Source organism: Stylophora pistillata, chromosome 4 (genome assembly GCF_964205215.1).
Source record: "Stylophora pistillata chromosome 4, jaStyPist1.2, whole genome shotgun sequence".
Taxonomy (NCBI): Eukaryota; Metazoa; Cnidaria; class Anthozoa; order Scleractinia; family Pocilloporidae; genus Stylophora; species Stylophora pistillata.
In genome coordinates, this window is record NC_142522.1 from 30,024,140 (window position 1) to 30,044,127 (window position 19,988).

The 19,988-nt window shown below is 37.2% G+C and overlaps 3 protein-coding genes and 1 long non-coding RNA gene across 9 annotated transcripts in view; 1 reads left to right on the forward strand and 3 right to left on the reverse strand.

Annotated features, from left to right (window-relative positions):
- The first annotated feature begins 595 nt into the window (after positions 1-595).
- Positions 596-19,988, forward strand: part of LOC111339669 (uncharacterized) — a 38,718-nt gene continuing 19,325 nt past the window's right edge. For 2 of the 6 annotated variants that reach the window (XM_022946375.2, XM_022946376.2), the window contains exon 1: positions 4,878-4,918. In XM_022946375.2, coding sequence (XP_022802110.2) covers positions 4,893-4,918 — 26 coding nt within the window. In that variant the 5' untranslated portion in view covers positions 4,878-4,892. Of the gene's footprint in view, positions 732-4,877; positions 4,919-18,408; positions 18,681-19,988 lie in introns of those variants that run through there. The other 4 variants (XM_022946373.2, XM_022946374.2, XM_022946372.2 and 1 more) reach the window with 3 other exon arrangements.
- Positions 1,034-7,755, reverse strand: LOC148733270 (melatonin receptor type 1A-like). The gene is made up of 2 exons (XM_088756551.1): positions 5,536-7,755; positions 1,034-2,534 (listed from the first exon to the last, which is right to left on the reverse strand). Exon 1 carries the CDS (start codon positions 7,640-7,642, stop codon positions 6,836-6,838), a length of 807 nt encoding a protein of 268 aa, XP_088612677.1. The 5' UTR covers positions 7,643-7,755; the 3' UTR covers positions 1,034-2,534; positions 5,536-6,835.
- LOC148733271 (histamine H2 receptor-like) lies at positions 11,142-13,742 on the reverse strand. The gene has a single exon (XM_088759136.1). It carries the CDS (start codon positions 13,376-13,378, stop codon positions 12,575-12,577), a length of 804 nt encoding a protein of 267 aa, XP_088615262.1. The 5' UTR covers positions 13,379-13,742; the 3' UTR covers positions 11,142-12,574.
- On the reverse strand, positions 16,063-19,758 carry LOC148733272 (uncharacterized). Its single transcript, XR_015999857.1, has 2 exons — positions 19,428-19,758; positions 16,063-16,916 (listed from the first exon to the last, which is right to left on the reverse strand). It is a non-coding gene; the product is annotated as an uncharacterized LOC148733272 (long non-coding RNA).

A 19,988-nucleotide genomic window follows, 5' to 3' on the forward strand; every position in this document is an offset into this window, starting at 1 on the left:
TACTAGCGTCATTGTACCATTTTATCGATAGCTGCCAAAATGTGGTTCCATTGTAGACTCTTGCCGGAAATTTTAGCATTTCGAAGATTTTGATATTTGGTTTTTCTTTTTTCTGTCCTGTTTTGTTATTCACTTTTGTTTTTCTTTTTTTTTCTTTCGTTGTGTTTTTTTGTTTGTTTTTTCAATTCTTTGATTGGTTTTGTTATTACATGCAAAATTTTTAGAAGTTATAGTTTCAGCGGCCAACACCAAATAAGATAAAAAGCCTACGATATAAATTAATCGAAATGCATCATAGTATTCAATCGGCAGGTGCCGAGGGGAAAAACCTCCACCATGGTCTTCTTTTACATCACAACTCGGTTAAGCTTACCCCCTTTATTTAATTATAAGCAGTTTATTTAAACAGTTTTTCCCTTCTAAACAGTTTTAGTTAATTGTTAAATTAATTTCAACTTATTGCTAAAGCTAATTGCAAACCTATTTTGTGTTTTAGGGGTCTTTTAATTATTAGTTTTTGTTGACGGTTTACCTAAAGATCTCCTTTGTTCCTTATCTCTTCATTGTACAACTGTAAACCACTGTTGAATTCATTTACAACAATCGTGCCCCAAAGAAAACATCTGTTTCGGCGTCGACACAACTCGGACAGTATCACGGACTGGATCACGGATGGATCACAGAACGGATCTTGGGTCAGAGTGCGGATCGGATCATAGAATTAAAAAAAGGTTAGAGAGAACATTATTTACACTTGTCGCTCCTACCGGAAATTTTGAAATACTCCCTTTATTTTCCCTTACTTCTGCTTGTAAATGGCCATATACGCTTATTTTGTGCGAGCAATTGGTTTCTCTTACGCTGAACAAACCACTGCGAGTAATCGTTCGTACCTTCGAGTTAACCGCCGTCCAGCGCTGTGGACGAATAAATTAACTTTGAACCAGTAAAACTAGTTTGGAAACTGGTTTAAGCTCTCACGCATGCGCCAACCAAAATAACTGTTGGGTTTAGCGATCAAAATGGTGTCTAAGTCATCGTCCAAGTCCAGTACCAACGATTACATGTATGATAAAGCTTTGAGTACAACTCTTGAAAGCTTGAAATCTTAAGGGATAACGATGCTATGCAATGAACAAAGACAAACTCTTGGATCACGATACAATGGCCGTTCTTTCAACCGGACTTGGAAATCACTTATTTACCAGGTTGCGGAAGAGGAAGTAGCCTAAAATGAATCAGGTTTACATCACGTGCAAGATCACGTACGGCATGACGCTTCCGCGTCCTTGATGGAATAGGTCAAGCTTTATATGTATATGTATATGGAAAAACAGACAGTTGCTCGTGGTGGTTTCTCTCTCGTTCAGCGTAGGAGCAACCAACTGCTCGCAGGGTGCAAAGCTCATTGTGATCCATTGTGATTCACTTTTATAGAAAAGGTTATTTTTTCTGAAGCGATAGTGATGTCATAAACTTGATGAAGACAAAGAACTAAGTATTGAAGGAATTTTGACGCAAGACAATGACTGTCTTTTAATGTCCATTAATTCTTTAGAAAATAAAACGTGAAAATAAAGATGAGGTAGTGGTTTTTTTTGACATGGTGATTGAGAGCAGATCTTGCTTGAATTATGGATGAGGTAATGAGTTTTTAAAATGTTTAAATCTGGCCCTTTGCAATCCACGAGCTAAGCTTTACAACTTAGAAATTTTATTTTTCTTACGTTTAGCTGGTGCGTTTCTCACCTCTTGACGTTGCCTGAATGATATACAAATCGAAGATACCTTAATTGAAAAGCAGCTGTCAACATGTAAATTCAAACCTGAACTGAGGTGGTTAAGAGTTTCTTAGATTCAAAACTGTGTATTCTAGGTCTCTTAAAGAACTAGAAGTTTTATTTTTGATGAGTCAAGAAAACCTCCTCCTGCAGATTTTCCAGTGTTTATTTCGTCACTTCAGTGTTCCCGTGGATCGCCAAGTGTTTCTTAAATTGTAAATCCTGTTTTATTGCTGGGTATCCTGGATTGGGAGTTGTTTCCAGCATCGAAATAATTTTAGTAATTGCGAACATGATATGAATAACAAAAATTAGGTTATGCATGTTGACCTTTTAATGAGTGTTAACCGCTAAAGCATGTCAAACTGAAGCATAAGCCGGCTTCAAAACATTATGAGATGTTTTGGGGCCAAAACAGACCAACCAACGAAACAAACAAAGGGATTATTTTTACTTGGAAGTACATATATGTTTCACAAGAACCGTAAATATCTAAACTGGAAAAGAAAGAGGCTTCAATGCTTTGGATTTTAGACATCTGACTTGTAGTTAAGGGAAATTATTAAAGATGTATCGTAGTTTTGTTTGAATTGGAGCCGATAAATACGCTTAGTCATCAAGGTGCAGCAAATAGGTGAGTTTTAAAAGTCATGCTTACCTTTAAATTGCCGCTTACTAGTTCTGACTCCACACCTTTGTTCTGACAGTTTGTCCACGTTTGTCCATGCACTGACATCAAAGAGTTTTGGAGTTCTGCAAATTGATTTTTTTCGGTTTGTCAAATTACAGATTACCAGAGATTTACTGTATTTAATATGAAACCATGTTTGAATTTGCATTTGTATTCAGGGATCCACTTGAGCATGTGGACGTCAAATGTCAGAATTCAATTGACTTAGGAAAGATCAAAGTGGTGTATATATAATTGTAACTTACATGAGAAAACAAACCAAAGAGGCTTTTTTTAATATTCATTAGTGCGAACTAGCCTCTGTTCTCACGATTCTTGAGCTGTGTTATTTTCAATTGACATATTTTCAATTCCTTCGAATAGTTTTATAAATTTAGTCAGTGAAGCTAAAACGGTAAAATTTATTAGAGGTACCGATTCAGTCGATGTACATGCGTTAGACGAGTCGATTTCCGCTCCCCTCGCACACAAGCCTCACTTTTGTTGAACACTCAGATGATTCTTGGTTGAATAGAAAACAATATCCCTCTAAATTTTCTCAAGATTTGAAGATATCATTCAAGTACAACAATGATATCATTCAAGTACAACAATGGATGCCATTTATGAGCGGCAAAGGATCTTCCGTAAATTTCTTAGTGCCGAATCCGGAAGGCAGTCAGTAAAGTACAACAATGATATCATTCAAGTACAACAATGATATCATTCAAGCACAACAATGGATGCCATTTAAGAGCGGCAAAGGATCTTCCGTAAATTTCTTAGTGCCGAATCCGGAAGGCAGTCAGTAAAGTACTTACCGAATCTAAGCAGAGTTGCACCGCTAGGGGCTTCCTTAATTCAGTGACTTTTTATTGAGCGACCGTTGCTTTACGAGGTAACGGGAGTTTATTGGCCTTTCTGATCCACTTGGAATCGTTTGTTCAGTTTATGGAAAATGCTGGGCGGATCGTGAAAACAAGATGACGCCGTATTGTGTACTTGAAATCTTAACTAACCATTTTGTTTGAACAAGAAATTACTTGGGGTAGACTGATTAAACAAAGAAGAGGATGCAAGCAAGATAACAAGATATCGAATTCAAATATGTCGGAATATTTATCTTGCCAAAAAATTATGTACATTCTTCGTGTGAAGAAAATTTATTTTGTTGAAATGGGGTGGTGAAAGAAAAATTTTCCCAGTGTAAGGCCGTTCATATCATTTTCTTTGTGATCTGCATAACGTCGTCGAGTCATGGATATCTGGCAGTTTATTGACAGTTAGCACTGAAATAGATGTGTGTCCTGTTTTCTATGATACAGAAACATAGTTTAGGGAGTACCTTGCTAATGACGAACACCGATAACTATCTGAAAACTCGACATGACAGTCGTGAGAGGATAGCTGACCAAGTGGTAATCTAAATTTTAAGTCCATGAAATCGAAGCGGAGGCGGGCAAACCAGCTGATTCTTTTTTTTTTTATTTTTACTTTTTTCACATCGTATTCAAAACGTAATTTTCAGCATTCAAATTTCAGCTAGTCAATCTTTCTATTCTCGAGGACTCTCAAATTGATCTACCAATCGGAATTTGGGAGAGGGCTTCTTATTTATCGCATCTTAGTAAATATTAGCTGTCAATATGGTGTCAAACGAAGATTTCACATTTTTACGTAACGATTCATTTGTTTTAATTCTTAAAGCTACAGGGTTGTCTGTTTTTGACAAATGAATTGATTTGCATATGGAGCAAGCAAACATTTTAGTACACTCCCATGGCAGCATGCTCTCAAGTCAATCAACGAAGCCGTTGTTATTCCTTTTTATAAAATTCGAGGCCACTCCCACTGAGCTTACCTTAAGCTGTAATCGGTGATTTGCACGCCACTCATGATCACCTATAAAAACGCTTGCCTCAGAATACTGGCTATCTCACTCGTAATCAGGAAAGTCACTAATCTACCAAGCCCTTAGATACGTGTAATATTCATTTGAGTCTCCTAAGAGTAAGTGGGCGGATCAGTTGACGTAATTAAAGACTCCTGTCACGGACGTGTCTGGAGAAAATTCTAAGCTTTGGCTTAATTTTTTCGTTCGCTTCTCGCTGTTTCTAGCTCTTGTTCGCCAGTAATTCCCCTCTTACCTGCTTTTAAATAGAATTATTTCAAAAACAAATTCAAAGCGTCGCTAGAAACAAAATGTACTTGTGTGAAAGGCTTAATTTATCGCTGTCCTTCATAGACATATGAGTTAATGCCAAGTAATGACATTTATTTTATCAGGTGGATGGATCTAAATGTCGTTATGATAAACACCGAAAGTGCAATTAAAGCTGACTGAAGATAGATCAGATAAAATTTGGCTTTTAACTACTTTAACAACCTTTCTAGGCATAGGCACCGTTTAGCTTTGGGAACGCAATTACACTCGTTAAGCAATGCCTATCGATCCGCTAGTGACAAGGTAAGTGCCAGTGGACAATCTCGTCATACTTCATATGTTTAGTGATAATGACCAGTTATAGTTGTCCCTTTTTCAACCCTGAATCTTACCTTAAACTTTGTCTCTATAGGCAGCGGCTTAGCGATTTCTTGAAATACATTAAAACGCTACCGAAGCTAATTCTTTTCTGTAGTCAGTGCTTTGAAATGTTTGACGAGAGAATCTTATAAGCTTTGAGCTATTTGAATGCACATTTTGATCTTGAAGGGTTTTGACCTATTATTGCTACCAAATGTGAGACAAACAATTTTTTGGAAAAAACCTAAGAAGGCGCAAATGAGAAAATGAAATGAAGAAGTGAAAAACCAAGGGTACGATTGTTAAATAATGAAGAGGTAGGCTGAGGCTCGATAAAGAAGGAATTTCCCTACTGTATATTAAGAAACTCTCGGCTTTAAGCAGTTCAAATCTTATGAAACCGAAAAGCAATTAGAACTTGTGGCATTTTCGGCTGTCAGCGGTACTCCGGCCTATTGAACGATGTTTTAGAAGATTATTTTTGTAAGAGGTTTATTAATTCAATAACCGTTCTCTTTTAAAGCGAAACTAAAATCGGAAATATTTGCTTTTTTAATTACCTTTTCAAGGGTTAAACTGTCTTAGAGGCCGTATAGCTCGTCTTCAACCCAGTGTTGTAGAGTAGTTCGTCCAGTTGAAAAGTCTGGCTTTGAAACGGCGGGTGGAAAACGATGAACATTCAGTGGTCGTAGTGTAAAACATAAGTTTGACGGCAACATTAGAGGTACATTAAACTTTGTCAAAATAACTGGCACATAGTATCATGTCAATCACGCCTAAGTAATAGTAATTGGAAATTTGGAGTCTTGCTTTACATAGCCGGCGCCGGCGGAAGCTTGGGTCGAATCGAAGGGAAAGCCCTTTTGTTCAACTGTGAAAGTTGTTAAGGCAGATGGTCACTTTTAAGAGGTATTCAAACGTCAGTGATAGACCATTAATTTGTTATCAGAAGTTTTATAGATCAAGCTAGAGCTGATATTTACACTATCAAGACAAAATTGCACTCAGGAAGAACTGAACTTCTCGCTATTACCATTTTGATTTTTATCAGTTTAATTTTTGTTATACAAAAGCGAAGGTTGTTTACACTTTCTAAATCAAGGTATAATGTTTCGTTGCAATTTTAATTTTCCGAAACAATGTTTTTTGTTTCAGACGCTACAAATAGAAAATAAAGAGCGTTTGAAACTGCGCCATTCTTTTTACATTTCGATCTCGTAATATCTCGCACACTTTTTCCAAGCCAGATTATGACGGACAGACATTTTTGGTGAACCTGTTTCAGCTATATCGAAATTTCTTTTTATTTTAGTCTGAGTTACAAAGTGTATCTAGGTTGAATTTAAGCGGTAACCTTAATTTTGGATCGCAGTCCTGTTTCTTGTTACTAATCACCTCAGCGAAAGTGGTATGCAAATACAATAAGGAAATTTCTTCCTTGCGGTGCAATTATCGTGCAATTTAATCGTCTTATTCAGTGGCTCGCTGCGTTTAAAATTATTGCTGTAAAGATTAAGGTTTTACGTCCCAAATTAAAAGCTCGCTGATCGAAAGTAATAGCTCTATAAATATAAGAATTATGAGAATTTGCCACTGACGGGTTTCACAGTGAAGGATAACATTTTCTAAGATGGGGAAACACCTGCTTAAACATTCGTGTTGTCACTTGCTTTTCAAAAAGAAAAAAAGAAAACGTAAAAGTATCACCGACTGTGAACCTGCAGTTGAAAATTTCCTCTCTTAAAATTGCCACCACCAAATAAATTTCACTATTTCTGACTTTTACCTATTAGTAGAATATTACTGTACTCTGTTATATCTTATTTTCAATGATGCTAAGAGTAAGTAATTATTGAAAATTCACTTGACAAGACGTATCATTCGAATCAAAGTTCTTCTAAACTGCTGGTTGCGCCATACAATTACGCAAGGATTCATCGCCGAACTAGCAAATAAGAGTGAGTAGGTCCACTGCAGTCGATTTTCTTCTCCTTTTCCCATCAAATCGAGTACCACATCAGGCAAAAAGCACACCAAGGTAGAGCCAACTAAGATAGCGGAGGTTAACGTTGTGGCGTTTTCTCGCTCCATGGTGGCGACTTGTTGATGGTAATTTGCCGTTCTTACCTGTGCCAAGATCTTTCCTCGTCGTCGCCTCCAGGACACCCACAGGATTCTGATGTAAGTAAAAATTAGAAGAAGTATCATCAAACCATGGATGTAAGAACCAGCAACTTTTCCTGGTTCCGTTACGAGTGTAACTCCAGCTACTATGGAAAAAACCCACGTCAACCCTATGTACACGAGAAGACTCTTTTGCGACACCAAAAGAAGATGATGGAAAGGCCTTGCCAAGGCCTTCATCCTGTGATAAGTTATTGTTGTTAGGTTGAGGAAAACTGCATGGAGGCCAATGAACGCGATAATCTGAAAAGCTGTCAAATGGCTGGTGCTGGTCTTGTTGCTAAGATAGTAGATGTACATTGGTTGTGCAATCAAACAGTTGACAAGATCTGCGACTGTTAGAGAGACGATCAGCAAATTCAAGCCCTTTTGAAGCTCTGGGTTTTGATAAATCGTCACGATCAACAAAATGGTCATACAAGTGCCAAAAATACTCAGAACGGCATTGATTATACTCAGACAAACAACCTGGGCAAAGGCCATCTGTTAGATTGGATGTACACTCTAAGATCTTTCCAATCTTTTTATGAGATTGCTATTCAGTCTGACGCCAACTGCTATGTTTTGTAACGTGGCTTAAATCTATTTTATGCCAGTTGTGACAGTTAAGGTTTGTTTTGAGTATTTTTAATAGTGTCGAAGGTTATCCTCTAATGATGATTACACCAGTTTTAATTTACGTAACTTCGTGATTGGTCTAGAAAATCCGCACAACCCTTCCAACCAATCAGATGCAAAACGTATGCAAACCTTAATTTTGTCACTTCTTTTTTACGCGTTTGCTTGTTTTGTAGCTCAAACTCTCCCCCCCCCCCCCCACCCTCCGGCTTCTTGTGATATTTCCCTTTGTAATGACGGATTGGCTTTCGTCATTATACTGGTCTTTGTCTCAAGAAGCTCGATCCAAATTCCCCAATTATGTTTTTTGGAGAATTAGGAGATGATTCTCAGTTGATCTCCGCATTTGATATTCTTGTGTCAACAGAGGTTTGTTGAGAATCAGCGCGAGGCGACAAAACGAAATATTCTCTATTAATTCAAGATCATCTTTCCAAAGGAAGTCGGCTGACATAATTTCCTATTCGCAAAGTATGATTTACGTATTGCTTTCGTGTTTTGTCAACTTGTGAAGGGCTTTCTTAAATTCGCTATTATTTCAAAGTGACTGGTTGAACATTTGATGTGAAGTGTAGAGAGCAATCGATGGCGAAAGTGATGCATCGCGCCCAAACTGCAAGTAAATTAATTTCGTGCGCTTGGAATGGCCTCGTAAGTTTAAAAGTCTAGGAAGGTGACCAATTTTTTGTGTAAAACAAATCTGCGTGCCAGTGTAGGCGTTGGACTTTTTGTTGGAAATGCCTCATAACTCTCTGAATTAATGAGATCATAGCTGTCGATCAACGAACTGTTGATCTGGGATGTTAAACGTTGGTCCATAGAGGACGATTTACTAGTGCATTGAAGCACCATACTCGACGGTCGAATTGCACCATAACTATAGTGAAAATATTGCAGTAATTCAACCCATGGTCTTGTGGGTAATCAGACGATACGAATTTCAAGTTGTCGTCCATTTCTCTACATATCAGAGTTTCTTGTGTTGGTTTTTTTTTTTTGTGGCGCCTATTTTCAAAGAAAAGTACCATACAGACTGCCTTGTAGAGGTTAGAGACAACATTATGCTATAGTGAACAAAACATGTATATCGACCATCTTGTAGTTTGTTGTCGTTATAATCATGCAGCAGTTGAATGCTTTCCGCATGTAAGCGCGCGTGTGTGTTTCCTAGGCCGTGTGTAGTTTGGGCTTTGTGGGCTTTACAAATTTTGTATGACTCGTAATTCTCGTTTGTTCGGTAACTTTTTAGATTTACCATATAGGCCCTCCTTAATATTAGTGCATAAACGTATCTTGATTATTTATCAGAAAAAAGACAAAGACAATATGGTTCTTGTGGGTCTATGCCTCCTCCAACTGTCATTTTTTTTACCAATTTGGTATTACGTCAGGGCTTCCGTTCGTTTTCGGGTGCATTCGACCGACTTCGGGCGTCTCTGTCCTATTTCGGGCGCGCTCGCCCGACTTCGGGTGCCTCCGATCGTTTTCGGGCAATTTCGCATTATGTCGGACGCCTCCGTCCGTTTTCGGGTGCCTTCTTTCCTGCTGCAGACGCCTGTTGTCCTATTTCGAGTGTGTTTTCCCGGTTTGGACTCCTCCATCTGATTTTATCGTTCTTCGGAAGCTTTCGTTCGAGTTTGGGCTTTGCGGTCCGAGTTAATGTTTCTTTTTTGTAACATCAACCTTATTTCCAGTTATAGCTTATCACATTCTCGAAACTTTGCAAATTATAAATTTACCTTATCGTGTTTTACTGGGAAGGATCACAAAACTGGAACGTGTGATAATATGAAACTTAAACGAAATGAACAAACTTAACGAAAGGTATTAACTGAGAAATAGTGTTTTACAAATACGTCATTTCAAATTGAAGGGTTCGCTACTAGTTTCCTTTTATTTGGATGCCACACTAGTATCTGGTATCGATTCAGCCTATCTAAGAAATTAATCTTTGTTCGATCTCGGGAGCCAAAGATTAATAAAAAACAGACCCATAAGGATTCTAATTAGAATATTCAGCCTTTTTCAATCTTGAATACTCGTGTACTGTAACATGTACCCCACGGAACGCTGGAGTTATGTTTTATGATGTAAAACGTGTTTTACGAGTACAAACAAAAAAAATGATAAACATGTCTACACATTTGAACAAACTTACCAATTGAACTCAGAGGTAAAAATTGTCCAGCATTGAAATGGAGAAAATATAGACTTGAATCGCACAAAAACAAAGTTTTATTCTCCTTTAAGAAGTAAAAGTTTTGACATAGATATAGAAAATCTAGAAAAATTGAGAAACTCACTAAAAGCAGTAAGCATGACAGAAAAGCCTCGAGTTCATTTCAATAAAATGCCTTCTTCAATGTTTCTTTAAATTGTCTAGTCGGTTTTATTAACGCCTCTGTTAGGATGCCCCTTTGAATAAATGCTTTCTTTTGATTCTTTCTTCAGTTTAAGTTCTCAACCGAACCGAAATGAATATCCCCAACAAGTATGTCAAAATATGTCGGAAATGACTGTAATTTCAAAGGTGCTGTTGAGAAAGAGACCTAAAAAATGTAAGCGTAATAATAAACACAGGTAGTCTAGTCATTTGATCGCTCGTGAAAGTGCTCTTGAATCGTGGCGTTTGGTAATTGAAAAAACCTTCTCAGAATCTCTTCTAGAAGAGCCTTTTTATGTTTTTTTTAATTATCTTTTTAAACAAATATCTGCAGTAAATCGATTGAAGTCATGGAGTGTCTTGAAGTTAGTGGTACATAGATGTTTGGTTCATTTTTCATAATTTGGTGTATTTAAGAAGTTTCCTTTGAGACTACCCTAAGAATATTTGTTTTGATTTTGTGTATGGTAAAAATATCGAAACATGAAGTGTTTTTATGAAATTTGACGGGCCATAGGAATAATAGTAATAAAAATAATCATGATAATGGTAGTAATAATGATGATAATTATTGTTATGATGATGATGATGATGATGATACTAATTGTTATAACTTTATCAAACTTTGAAATATGTACATAATTTGCAGAAAAATGTGAAGTAAGAATTTAGCCCAAAAGAACATTAAAAATAAGATAAATTATAAAAATACAACCAATATCGATTTCCGAAGTATATTGCTTGTAGTACAGATGCGATCAGCGTTTTAAATTTAGTAATAGCAAAGAAAATTATCCGTCTCTGGTATTAAAAGAAAAAATTTAAAAAGAAATAAAATCTCATATTCCTAAAAAACAACGATTGACAATGATAACAACAATAATGAAAATGATAATGGTAATAATTATAATTGTAATTACAAAAATATGGGGTTAGAGGCTTAAAACAAGACGAGCTGATACAAACAATAAGAGTCTAAACAGAAGTAAAACCATTTCATTGTAACTTTAATTTTACAGCGAGGAATGATAATTTACAATGTCTGAAGTGAGTTGAGCAGAAAATGGAGATAACTGCAATCTAATATATTACAAGTTTACTGAATGAACTAGTGTAGGTCCGGCAGTATTGTAAATTATTGTTTAACCCAAGAAACAGTGGAGGCGGTTTGAGCTAATGAATAAACACTAAGTGCTTATCGGAAACTGGAACGCTTAAATCAATCGGCTGGAGGCAAATATGATTGTTAACCACAACGATCAAGGACAGTATATTTAAAGTTGTTCGGACCCGTCTGTGAAATTGAATGTTTCACGTTTTAGCTTTATTTTAACCTTTAAATTATGTTATGGTCCCGAAGGAAGAAGTTTCTTTGAAAATTGTTCATATAAGTGCCTTTATACATCCTTAATTTCCATGAAGAGAATGTATGAAATATTCCGCGTTGGACGATTAGCTCAGGGAAGTTGCATTCTTAAAAAGCAATAATGTAATAACCTTAACTGGATAACTTGGCGATAAATCAAGTGAATCAGAGAGAAAAAACAAAACTTTAGAGCCTGGAATATTTCGGCCATAATCAGTTATTTCTTTCATATTCTATCGTATTCAATACTGAAACAGGCCCCGTGCTTTCATTGTGGTTTGAAAACAAAAGACTTATACAAAGCCACGGACACAATGTTAACAGTTGAATAACTGATCAGTTGTTTTAAATCGATTACGAAAAGAGTACAAATTTGATGAATTTTAGAAACAAGAGAAGTTATATTGACGTTTTAAAATCGACTTTCCGCTGATCTTTTATGTTTCTAAACTAGGGTTGATATTTGAATAAATTTTGGCCAGTGCTGAACATCTATAGGTCGCATCCACTCAAACTGATTGACGGTTTCGCATTTTTAATAATGACGAGGCAGCTGTAACTGTAATTAACAAAGCGAAAACATTGGAACATTGCACGCTTTTTTTAAAACATACGCCAAACGCGATCCACATTTGGAAATGAGTGAACTGTCTTTTTTTTGTATTAAAAAAAAAACAACAACAAAAAGAAAAGAACAAAACGGGCAGACAGCGTGTTTCTAAACGTCAGCTTCGTTTTGTCTTCCAATACCTGTCCAAAAAATGTATACTCTTTTAGGCTTGTTCAAGACAAAAGTTTTTTAAAACGAAACTCATTCAGTGACTTCTAGTAACCGTAAAAGTCTGCTCTTGCTCTCCCTAAGATTAAGCTGGTAAAGATTAGTCAGTACTCTTCTATGTTATTCAGCTTCCTAGGTTCAACGCCTTAAAAAAATCTTTCAATCATTGTATGTGTATTCACTATTTTCACTATACACACTCCTCCTCTCGACTAGAAACCTGTATCATTAACCTCATGGAATTGCGCTTCTTATATATGGTATACCCGTTCAGTTCTTGAGGCGAAGCGTTTGAAACAGCGCTCTTCTAAACTGTTGATTACGCCATATTACTATGCAAGGATTTAGTGCCGAACTAGAAAACAACAGAGTGTAAGTTCCCCTCAACCTGTTTTCTTCCCCTTTCCCTATAAAATCCAAAAGAACATCGGGCAGGTAGCATGTCAACGTTGTGCCCACCAAAATGGCTGACGTGATTGCAGCGGCGTTCTCTTGTTCCATGGTGGCCGCCTGTTGGTGGTAATTGGCCGTTCCTGCTTCTTGCGCGATTTTTGCGCGTTTTTGCCTTGAGACCCACAGCATTCTCAAGTAAGTTAAAATCAGAAGAAGTATCATAACACCATGGGCATATGCACCCGCCACTTCTCCTGGTTCCGTTGCGAAAACAATACCAACTATAATAGAAACGATCCACGTTATCGCTATGAATACGAGGATATCCCTTTGCGACACGAGCAAAAGGTGAGATAAAGGTCTCGACAAGGCTTTCATTCTGTGATAAGTGATCGTTATGAGGTTGGAGAAAACCGCATGGAGACCGATGAAAGCGATTATGTGAAGTGCTGGTAGGTAGCTTGTGTCGTCCTTGTTGCTAAGATAGTACACATACATGGGTTGTGCGATTAAACAGTTTAAAAGATCGGCTACTGTTAAGGACACGATCAATAAATTTAAACCTTTTTGTAGCTCGGGGTTCAGTTGAATGGCCCGTACCACCAAAATGTTCATCACACATCCAAAAACGCTAAGAAATACATTGATAACGCTCAAAGAAATAACTTCAGCAGATGCCATCCGGAAAGCCCTTGCTTGACTCAGCAGCGCCGTCAATTAAGAAGAGCCCAGGGATCTTTAAACTGAATATGACTTTTGGGAAACAATTGTTTGTTCTTCTTGATGTGAACACGCATGTCATTAAATTACAGATTTTACATTTGTTTGATTTGCGTGGCGGTGGCTGACATGTATATGTTTATTGCCAATTATCATTTTTCCCATAATAAAGTTTTTTTCAATGTTCTTGACTCTTAAGTACACCTCTACGTCTTCAGAACGCTGTTTCCATAGTCAACTTATATATTGAGTTGCTTCCTACGTCTCTTGGCGCAAAGCTGCGGTTAGACTGCGTTTTGTGTGGGCGATATTTTGCCAGGGTCTTGACATAGTATGTTCAGGTGTTGTAATCTCTGACAGGAATGAGTAATGACACCTGCCCCACTGGCCAATAGATTCGACGTATTTGGACCAGTCTTGAAGGGGGGAAATCGAAATGACTGTAAAACAAAAGCAAACTGAACGTCGTGTTTCGTTTTAGACCCTTAGCACTTAGATAGTCCGAAATGGTTTCAGTAAGAACCAAAAACACACCGCTTCAGTTCCACAGATATTCTCTGCCTTTATTATTGTACTTTCTTAACAATCAGTTCTCGCAACGTCGCCTATATGCGTAATACCGAGAGGATTCGAAAATTTTGACATTTGGTTGTCCGTCGACCGTAGAAGGTTATCATACTGGTTTAATTCATGATTTGGCCTCTCTTTTCTCTTCAACAACACTTAGAATCTCTTAATATAGTTGATGATGATTTAAGATCTGATCGGAATAAAAATTAAACCATCTTCATTAATTAAAATCACTCTGTTGGCCGTGAATATTTTTAGTACTTCGAGAATTCTCACGACGCCTTTTAAGATGAGGAATATCGAGCCGGTGAAAAACTGAAATCTATATCAAAGAAATTGACTTCTTTTTTCGTGTATTTTAGTTGGTCTCGATTTATGTTTCGCAAATCCTGTGAAATCAGTTGAATTTTAGTTAACATGTAAAGATGAAAATTGCCATGCATAGTTTAACCGTTCACAATGTAGCTCAGTTTTGCTAAGTAATCGATTGAGCAAAGCTGCATTGATGGAATAACAACGTCTGGTAAAAGATTGTAGAGTAAACTGAAAAGAGTTAGCCAATTATCATTTCAAGTGGGAGGTAATACACTCGTTCGTCAAGTTATGAACTTGTAACTGAAACTGACATGGGCAGAAGTGTAGGTCGTAGAGATCATTATAAAATGTCATGCAACGTACCTAAATTACAGGCAGTTCTCAATACGTCACAGGCATTAAAAAGCAGATATAAAATCGAAGGAAATAATATCACCGCTCCTTTACAATATTCACTTTTACATTGTCTTATCACAGATGCTTTAAACAATAATACAGCAGGCTTTAAATCTTATGGGATAAAGACACGATCAATTGGAAAGCTGAAAAAATGGTAGCTAGCTCGGCTTAGTGTTTGCTATTTATTGGTGGTTACAAAAACTATGCGATTTTTGGAGTGAACAACATTAAAACTTTTACAGCAGAAGCAATGCAGGACATTTTGGAAGACTAATCATAATGCCTTAAATGTTCATGTATTACTCACGAGAGTAGGCACGCCTGTAAAGAAAAAAAATGACCTTAGTGAAATCTATAATAAAAAAAAGAAATAATAATAACCGCTCTTAACCCACTGTTTCCTTAGATCATCGTTAATTTTGATAGATGGCAGAATTGGGAATAGATGAATGAATGAGTGAATGGATTTATGAACGCTGCGGTGATGCTACGCCAGGGATATCAATTAAAAAATATCATATTTATTTAGGATACTTAAAGGTGTTCCTATTGGAAAAGATGAAGGGTAAACATGGTAGAATAATGATACGATATGAGTAGAGTCAAAGGATAAAATATGACATATCTTTCACGAGAAGTTTACTAGTCATTAAGAACTATTTTCGAAGACGGAACGCGATGTGGCTACGTGATTAAAACTCTCTGAAGGACAATATTGTACCTCAGGTACTCTGAGGGGTAGACTGCTTTACAGCCTGCCTACGTAAGAACGAGAGGGTGAAGTGGGAAAAGAACTGATTGCGAAATGTGATCGCTGTTACGAGGAATTTATCTGGCTGTCACTATCAGTGATTCGGCAGAAGACACTACAAGACTGAATTGATAATTTATGAAACATGCTTCAGAGATCAAAATTTTTTTTATCGCCGCCGTGAAAAGGTATTCATAGAAATGTACTGCTTGCTGCGGTTTGAAATCTTAAGAAACTAGCATCTTTAATTTCAAACAGATCTCTTGGAGATGGAAAGGAGTGGGGTAAGACTTTTCTACAAAGCAGAGAGTGGGCCAGGTTGCTGAGCAAGGTTCAAACTGGCGGCTTCTGCTGTCAAATTTTCAGTGCATTCCAAGACAATTTTGTTAAGTTTGGGTTACCCTGTAGAAACTAAATTGTCAGTTAATGCCATAGTTTCCGCATCTACTTCTTGACGGCGAAGAAAGAAATTATGTTTTCTTGCTAGAGCATGCATCTCTTACGAAAAAACAGTCCGGCTCAGAAACAGACTGCAGAGGTCAGCCCAATGCAAACTCTGGCAACTCTACTCTTCTATTAAATTATAAATGCGTTGTATTTACACCAAGCATTTTGAAATAATAGGGAATAAATTTATTTCGTCCGTTTACAAAAACCGCTCAGCACAGGTTAGCTTAGGCTGAAGCAGCACAAAAACATATTTTCGTATTTAAATAAGGTATGTTAAAGATATTACAATTGTGATCAAGTTTGCAGCTCTGTGTTTACAGTAAGTTCTTTATATTAATCAATTTAGCGACAAGTATACAATCGCAGTTACCTTAAAGTAGTCAAGAGTTTATAAATAATTTTCCGTTGTTTTTCTTTCTTACATAGCTTTACATAATAGTTCGATCCAGCCGTCAAATGTTAACTCAAGTTTTCCTTTTTCATTCTATTTCAAGTCCTAATAAATATGATTTAAATAACTTCTCAAATCAGATATTAAACACAATCCGTACGAATTGCCTTTGATCCACAATTCTTAAAAGTCACCATCTTATATTTTCCTGTGCATCCCCGCTTGCAGACCGGAATTAGGAAAAATTTGCCGCAAATGTCTTTTGGTAAGTAGTGTTTAATACAATTATTTCCTGGATTCCGAGCATATCGAGCATGTTCAAAGGAATTTTCTTTAATCTCATCCTTTCCTACTGAGTTTTCAGCGAGAGTCGAAGTTTCTTCGAAGTCAGGCTTGTGATTTTCCTTTCGTTCCAACCAATCTATGTCTTCGGCGGTGTCCTTAGCAACATCTAGAGAGGTCTCTTGTTCTACCAGAAGCCAGTCTATATCGGCCGTATCATTTTCTTGAGAGATGGAAGGTTGCAAAGGGTTTGTAGGTCGTGCCTCTGTGTCCCCGTCAGAATGAAGCAATGTGAATATGGCGATGTGCATGAAAATGATGGAGCAGATACGTTTACGGCCCTGCAAAGAGATACGAATGCATTATCTAAATTGCTTTCCTACTATTATAGAGCTTTCTTTAAAAAAAGTGTTAGTGAAATCCGCCTAAATATGTACATTCACGAGGAGATATTGAACAAAAACTCACTAATTTACTGAAGTTTGTAAACATTAATGTAGCTTAAACATTCTTGGAAAGAGGGAATCAACGATTTTTTTCTTTTTTAGTTTTTAACTATGCAATGTGGAAACCATTATAAGGTAAATGTAATCTATACGTAGGTTAAAAAGAGTTACCTGTGAAATTCCAAAATTCATTGTGATTTTTTTCGTTTTCCTTTAGTTAGTAATTGATACTCTTCTTGTTGGTTATCAGTTGGAAGTTGAGAAATTGACTGAAGACGATTGAGGTCCATCGCCTTTTTATATATATCATGAACGTGAGTGAAACGTAGTTTTATTAAGATAAATTTAGAAAAGTAAAACGTTTCATTTATTTTCCGCTTCTGTTTTCATCCGATTCTGACTCGAATTTGAGTCGGTTTGAATAGGAAAAGTAAAAATACCCCTATTACTGCTTTAGTTGTTTTAAGGGTGAGATAAGGAAATAAAAGTGACCAAAAGAAAAAACGTCCTGCGTTAGGTAATAGTTTCACAAGTAGAAGATTTTTCCTTTCAGCTCACACATTTCTTTACAGTACTCAGACTAAGCACAAATATTTGTTCCATAGCGAGCCCTGCGCGTCAACTTCATTGTGCAAAACGTCAACTTGTATTGTTGTGCAAAAATGGTTTCTTTATTGTAAACGGCTCAAACGAATGGAAACTGAAGTCTTGGGCTTAATTCGTATCTTGCATTACTTTGGTTTATTCTTGTTCAGATAAGCAAAACTCACTGCATTTCTTAGAACTTCCTTTGTCGAAGAAAAATGTATCTGTTAGGTTCATTACGTACGTTGTGTTTAATAAGTGTGTTACAAACGTTTTTTGCCAACAAGGCTTTTAAAAGCCTGGTAACATGTGAATACAGCTTGATATTAAAACAGTGTTGAGTGAATTTGTGGAATACTAAATATAGACGTCGTTCATTATATGAAAACAACTTTTCTATTTAATTTAAGGGCTTTTATTTCTAGCTCTTGGAGAGAAAAGGGAAACCTCCATCATAGTTTCAACCCTTCGAGTATGTGTCCAAAATTGTAATTAACCTACAAAATACTCAAATTACATCATCGATAGTCACGTTTATTTTGGAAGTCGCACATGGACTAATACTACTGCAATAGGACGTTTCAAGCAGACACACTTTACTAGCATTCATCGCCTCGAATTGAGGCCTTGTATAGGTTGTTTCATAGGAAATATAACATTCCCGATAAAATTTACAACCTATCATTCATTTATCACGAAAATAGCTCAGAGCAGTCAGTGTTCCTGTTTACACATTCACACAACAACCGCAACTCTTCCGGTCCGATGTTAGATAATATATTTAATTAAAACGACATGATTAGGATGGCGGACGTGACCACTGGTAGAGAGATGTACTCTAGAAATATCTTTTTAAACTCTGAAACAAGATAAAAAAGGGTATGAATTTTGAGCTTGATTTTCGACTGAGAAAGAAGTTGAAGAAAATAAGCCCCCCTGGACCCTCCGATTTCGTGGTATGATGTTATTACACCACTGAGCTTCATTGACCTGTTCGGCGAGCTGTACCTTATGTAAAGTTTATGTGTCAAATATGCTGTACGTTGCCAGGATCAGCAATGAAGAAAACTCCAGGTGTGTAAACATCCACTATAGAATTACTCATACAAAGTAGTGCTTGCTGGGTGACTCTTTAGACGTAGCATTTTTTATTCCTAATGTGAGACATACTTTAAGTTACGTATGATGCACGATCCTCGCAGTAGATAGCGCTATTTATGCAATAGCGAAAATCAGACCTGAATAAAATCAGGCCTGTACGGGACTCGAACCACTGACCTCTGCGATACTAGTGCAGCGCTCTACCAATTGAGCTAACAAGCCAACTGGGAGTAGGCCGTTAAGTTGATTCGTAATAAACCCGTGAAAGTGATAAATGAGATACAATGAATATAAGAAGTTCTTATATTTTGAATCAACGTAACGGCCTACTCCCAGTTGGCTTGTTAGCTCAATTGGTAGAGCGCTGCACTAGTATCGCAGAGGTCAGTGGTTCGAGTCCCGTACAGGCCTGATTTTATTCAGGTCTGATTTTCGCTATTGCATAAATAGCGCTATCTACTGCGAGGATCGTGCATCATACGTATCTAATACCGCAGTTCAAAATATAAGAACTTCTTATATCATCGTATCTCATACTTTAAGTTGTTCTATAATTCTGCCGCTAGATGCACAGGCAGCCCAAGCTCACCACTAGAAAAGTGGACGTGACTCTTACCGTGTTGCGCAACGTTTTATATATGTAAAGGTTTGTATGGGATGTTATCGGTTTGCCTTAAAAGAGAGAAAAAAATGTCTTGTTTTGAAATAAAATGGGCTTACCTTATTGCTTTGTTGTTTTCTTTGTTGATTCCGAGCGTCTCATGCCATTTTGAAGCGTTTTCGGTGAGTTAGCGCTATGTTGGTGTTCAACTGCTAAAAGAAAGACAAGGCCGGAAACCTACTTTAGAAGCGTCCGTCGCCCGAAGCGAATAAATCCGCCAAAAAACTACCACCAGTATCGATTCCTCCAGAAAATCAAAGCAGAGATGTTGCAGTTTCATTTCCATTCACTCGATTCCCAATTCCTCCCACAGATCTTTCACTAGCGATGCTTTTATCTCCAGATCGATCGGCTTTCCAATTTCGAATTGGCTGCTTGAAACATTTGCGGGCCCATTGGCCGATCGCACAGTATGTTGGGTAACAAAAATAAGTCCGGCGAGGGTAGCCAGCGACCTGCAGTCGACAAACAAACCAGTTAGCTCCCCTGGTCCCCTCGAGAGGTTTTGTCAAGACCGCATTGTTTTGATCACACATTTCCATTCGATGTTGACTGGTCGATCAAAACAATGCGGTCTTGACAAAACCTCTCGAGGGGACCAGGGGAGCTAACTGGTTTGT